Source organism: Apodemus sylvaticus, chromosome 3 (genome assembly GCF_947179515.1).
Source record: "Apodemus sylvaticus chromosome 3, mApoSyl1.1, whole genome shotgun sequence".
Taxonomy (NCBI): domain Eukaryota; kingdom Metazoa; phylum Chordata; class Mammalia; order Rodentia; family Muridae; genus Apodemus; species Apodemus sylvaticus.
This window is the reverse complement of record NC_067474.1, coordinates 67,373,801-67,379,083: the sequence shown is the minus strand read 5'-3', so window position 1 is coordinate 67,379,083 and position 5,283 is coordinate 67,373,801. Positions and strand designations below refer to the sequence as shown.

The following is a 5,283-nucleotide window of genomic DNA, read 5'->3' as shown; positions in this document are numbered from 1 at the left end:
CTCTCATGTGCTGCACCACCACTGCCCAGCTAGAATCAAATTCTTTTTTTTTTTTTTTATATATACCAACATGTTTTTATTGTGTTTCTGGACTCCTCCATTTAGTAAACAGGAACCACATTTTCATTAAGCTGTGTCTCCTTTTCCTTTAACCTAAGAAAAACTTCGCTTGTACAATTATATAACTAACTTTAATCAATACATAGTAATTAATTATCCAAAGCCTCAATACAGTGGATAACTTTTTGAAAATGACTTAACACAACCTACTTTGCAAAGTAAAAAATATTTTATGTGCTATTAACAACTGCCTTCTTTGAAAATTTCTCTATGTAAGTATCAGAACAGGTTTACTTCTCCTTTTAATTTTCTAATTTTGGGTATGCCTTAGAAAAGTAAAATTACATATAAACATTGTCAACAATTATGTTTCTAAAGTCAAGATAATAGATTATCTCCTTTAAGTATTTAATTTCTGCCATGACTCATTTTTTAAAACTCAAAATTGCTACCCATGTGATTTAAAAGCTGCACTGTAAGATGTCATGTTATGGGTGGCAACAACTTATGTATAGAACGTGAAAGTATAAAATGGTATGGCTCCATAAATAGAAAAATAGCCACATTCTGTCTGACTCCAAATGCAGCCTTACAGATCTGTTAGTCTGCTGAGAAGTCTCAAACACAGCCAGATGACTAGAATATAAAGGCTGGGAGCAGGGGAGCTGGACCTGGACCGACTTTAGCCCGTGATGGTCACCCGGCAGAACCGCTAACACAAAACACTCGTGTGCCAGAATGAAGCATCACAAATGGGAAGGCAGTCTCTTAACAGTGCACACTGCTGTGCCCTAAGTTCAGTTATATCCAAAAGTACGAAGTGTTAACTTGTCACTTAAGATAACTCAACATCTTTAGTTTTCAAAGAAAAATAATACTTCCAAAATAAAGTCATCAATTTGCGTTAACAAGTCATACACATGCCAAATGAAGTTTTACTTAACAGCTGAAGGTCAAGACGCCAATTGTGTCGAGCTATCTTCAGAGAACTTGGAATGTAACATGCTTAGGTCAGGTTAGATAGTCAGTGTCTTCATCATCATCTCCAATATCATCAAACTGGATTTCATCATCATCCCCAGGACCAAATGTGTCTGTTTCATTGTTTTTAGCATGTTCTGAAAGTTCTCCATAGGCCTTCAGACTTCTTACTTCATCTGCATTATACTTTAAGATTACATCAGCTTTGTTATCTATGATAGTCTCGTAGACCAATCAATATAATGTCCAAGGTATTTATCCAAACCTTTTCTCTCAGCTTTCCTCTTCTTCGTGGCTTCCAAGCGTCCACATCCCAGCATCTTGATCACCTGAGCATACTCTTGCCCATCCTCTTTAAATGCCAACTCTCTTTTCTCAGATTCATTTTTACCTCTGTGCCTGTTTTTGCCTCCTTTGCCTTTATTCTTTAGCGTGCTGGAAAGGTCAACCACAGGAGTCAGTGAGGGACTCCTTGCTGGCAGTGGTGGGACTCCTTTCCAAGAGCAACTATACTACTAGGATGGGTGGCAGGAGGTATCTAATGGCGGTAGATCAGAAGCAACTGGTACACTGTGAGGGGAGAAGCCCCACAGGCAGCAAACAGTGTTCCAGAGTCTTGGCTTCTGATAGCTACAAAATAATGCTTCCGTTTCTGGTCTGGTTCTCAGGAAGGTGTGGTCTCTGAAGTAGCAACAAAATGCAGCAGAACCCCTTTACTGTCGCAGCCAGGCGAGTACCCTTCCTAGGCAACGGCCGGCCACACCCCCCAAATTCTTATGACAAATAAGACTACAAATAAAACTATAACAAATGAAATTGTGGAGGAGATATTTATAGCTCACACCATAGAAGAGGGGCTCACCGCTTTCATATGTAAATGCCTTTAAAAATGGGAAGAAAAAAGATGAAAAAAATCAATAGACAAGACAGCGAATAACAACAAAAATTGACCCATAAGTTTATAGTGCCACTTCACCTGTGATAAGAAAATGCAAATGAAACTGTGCCAAGCTAGGACTTCACTTGTCAGATTGGCAAGAATCTCAGCTATTGTCAGCATGGTCTTCAGGTGACATCTCATGAAAATGGAAGCACCCGTATCACCGCTAAGACATCACTGTCCCGCAGATGCACAGGACCTGCAAGCTTGCAAACAGACGTGTGGATGGGTTTCATCGCATAGCAGCAAAACTGGAGCTACCCCAGTGAGCCTCAGTGGAGGCCCGGCTGACAGGAACACTGTTGTATATGCAGTGTGAAAGGCCTCTGTGACTTATAAGACTGTAGGATACGATACGGTATTAAGAAATTCAGAAAGAGGAAGGAAAAAGAATATGTACTTTTATTTACATATGTTCACTGAAAAAAATGGGTAGAAGAGGAAGAATGAATCCATAAGTCCCATGCATGTTATATTTAATAGAATGGGAGGGGCATTGTTTGTTTGTTTTAGGGGTTGGGACTTGAATCTAGGACTTAGAGCATGAACCTTGTGCTCTATCATCAAGCTATCCCCCAGCCTCAATACAATTTTCGATCTTATGAGTGAATTATATCCTCAAAATATTTTCAAGGTCTAGCGTGATCTCCATGGCTTTTGCTGGTGGTAAAGGGAATCTGAGCTCATTCTTGTCTCCCATGCCTCTAGCTACTCACTGGTGCCTATGAGAGGAGAGAGGAGAGTGCTGCCAGAATTCACACACACACACACACACACACACACACACACACACATACACACACACACGGCATCACTTCACAACTCAGGTGACAGATATCTAGCCTTTCCAGAAGTTTTCTAGGAACCTCACCTTATTTGCTGACAGTGCTTTTAAAATCTACCCTCTGTGCAGCACTGAGATTGAATTTAAGGGGGCCATAGTTTCTAGTATAATTGTACTCTTTCCATATGCAGAAAGAAAACAGTACAAGGCTACACATATGTGCATGTACATACATATATATGCATATATAAAGTAAAGTTAAATCTTAATTCATTTAGTGAAATATTAAAAAATATACTGAAGTTATTATCTGACTTCTGGAGTAGATGCAAGTAATTTCAACTTAGCATTCTACTAATCCCAGGGTAGAATATGGTCACAATGGTCATGTGACTATGTACAAGGTAGTTTTGCTGAACCCAAGAAGTCTAATCTATACTCTCTTACTCTCTCTCCCTCCTTCCTTCTCCCTCTCCCTTTCCTTCTCTCTCTCTCTCCCTTTCCCCCTGCCCCCTCTCGTTGAAGAAAAAAATATTAACTTTATTCTATGTGTATCAACATTTGCCTGGATGTATATATATGCACTTCATGCAAACCTGGTACCTATGTACTCCAGAAAAGTATATCAGATCCCCTGAAACTAGAGTTACAGATGGCTGTGAGCTGCCACGTGGGTGCTAGGAACTGAACCTGAGTCCTTTGCAAGAGCCTACTGGGCCATTTCTCTGACCTTTTTTTCCTAATTCTTTCAAACACTTGCTGACAAAACAAACACAAAGCAAAACAAAACAAAAAAACCCCTGTTACAAAGAAGTTTTACAGAGAGCAAGATTGTCATCTTACACCCAGCAAAGAAACCATTTTGTGCATCTCTCCAACTGTAAAGAGCTGAGACCAGGACAGCAGGAGAGACAGAGAAGTTGGTATGGTGTGGTGGAAGGAAATAAGAGGAGCTTTTGAAGTGGCCTGGCCTGCCATGGTTGCCCTTACATTACAGAGCAGTGGGAGAAGAGGCAGAACAGATCTGTAGGCTGGGACTGGAAAAAAAAATCACAGAACTGTCTCACGTTAGCGCCCAACGGGTGCACAGCAGCTAACACCTGTGGTACGTCACACGCGGTACAGCTGTCTAGTCACAGGTCCATGGGTGTTGACCACAGCCTGGTGCCTCCAGAACAGGAAGCTTCCTCTTCCTAGGGACTCCAGTGCTTATTTACCCAACAGTGTGCCCGGCCATGAGATTCTGTGGATGTGGTTAGAGTCAAAAAGAATTAAGGATGCAGATGTAAACGAAACAGTCATGAAAAGTCACCCTGCCTTGCTTTACATGATGCAATTATTCTGTGCAAAACCAGCTAAAAATAAAGTTCTGATTCAGCAGTGTGAACCTGCACAGTTATATGTGCTTAGATAGTCTGCAAAACGGCAACCATGATATTGATGTTATGTGCGTGTAATTAGGGCTAGGGGTGTTGCTCAGCGGTAGTGTACTTGCCAAAGATGCCCATGATCCCAGGTTCACTCCTCAGGACCACAAAAAGAAGTAAATATAATTAATAGAATTCAATTAATGTTGTATTAGCAAATATATTATTATGAAAATTAGGAGAAGTTCTTGGGTTCAGTGCCTGGCAAGTAGTGAAAACTTTGTCAGTCGTATTCTTCATATTATATTCATGCGTTCCTCACATATAATTCTGAAATATTCATATCTATAATTCTTCGAGCAAGAATCTACCCCAGAGAGGAGGTCTCCTTATACTGCACAGTTTGTGAACTCTGGAACTGAAGCAATCCTTTTGTCTTACTTGGACCATAGCTAGGAGTGTCACTGCACTGAGTTCATGGGCATGCTTTGCTGACCAGAATTCTGACTATACCTTTATTCATTTATTTTATGATTACTTAGATCAAATAATGGGGATTATATTCACTATATCCTACATTTTCCAAAACTTCCTCAGTGGAGTTGGTGAATTAGGGGCCTGAGGCTTATGTACCAAGGCAGTGCCTTTTGAAGTTCTTTAAAATAGGCCGTAAATGAGGATAAGAAAATGAAGCCACGCATGTCTGTCTGTTCCCAGTAGGCTGCAAGTGAGGCACAAGACATTGGTCCAGGGAGACCTTGCCATCCCAGGGGGCCATTCCAGCCCAGCATTCCTTTCTTAGCACCTGCTGCAAAGCCCTCACTTTGCATTGCTATAGGACTTTCAGATCCCTCCCGTCCATCCGTTGACCTTTCTAACTAAGGATGTGACTTTTGACTAACCTTTGGCCTGTGTGTCAGCAGTTAAGCTGTCCATTATCCCCAACCTTTTTAAGGACAATGCCAGTTGTGCATAATTTAACACTTATTTTGACTGTCCAAGCTATTCTTAGGTGATGAAATTCACAAGGCAGGTGCTGTAAGGGGTATTTTTGGATGGTGGCTATGGGAAACTTTAAAGAATAGCATTAGACTGTGCTATAGAGAATATTTACTCTCACTCAGGGGTCTCTACCCTGCCTTTGGTCATTC

The 5,283-nt window shown here is 40.9% G+C and overlaps 1 protein-coding gene across 1 annotated transcript; it reads right to left on the bottom strand.

Moving 5' to 3' along the window:
• Positions 1-1,071: 1,071 nt before the first annotated feature.
• Positions 1,072-4,273, bottom strand: LOC127680246 (eukaryotic translation initiation factor 1A-like). The gene is made up of 3 exons (XM_052175789.1): positions 4,257-4,273; positions 1,307-1,476; positions 1,072-1,253 (listed from the first exon to the last, which is right to left on the bottom strand). The coding sequence occupies exons 1-3, from the start codon at positions 4,271-4,273 to the stop codon at positions 1,072-1,074; spliced, it is 369 nt and encodes a 122-aa protein (XP_052031749.1).
• Between the last annotated feature and the right edge of the window lie 1,010 nt (positions 4,274-5,283).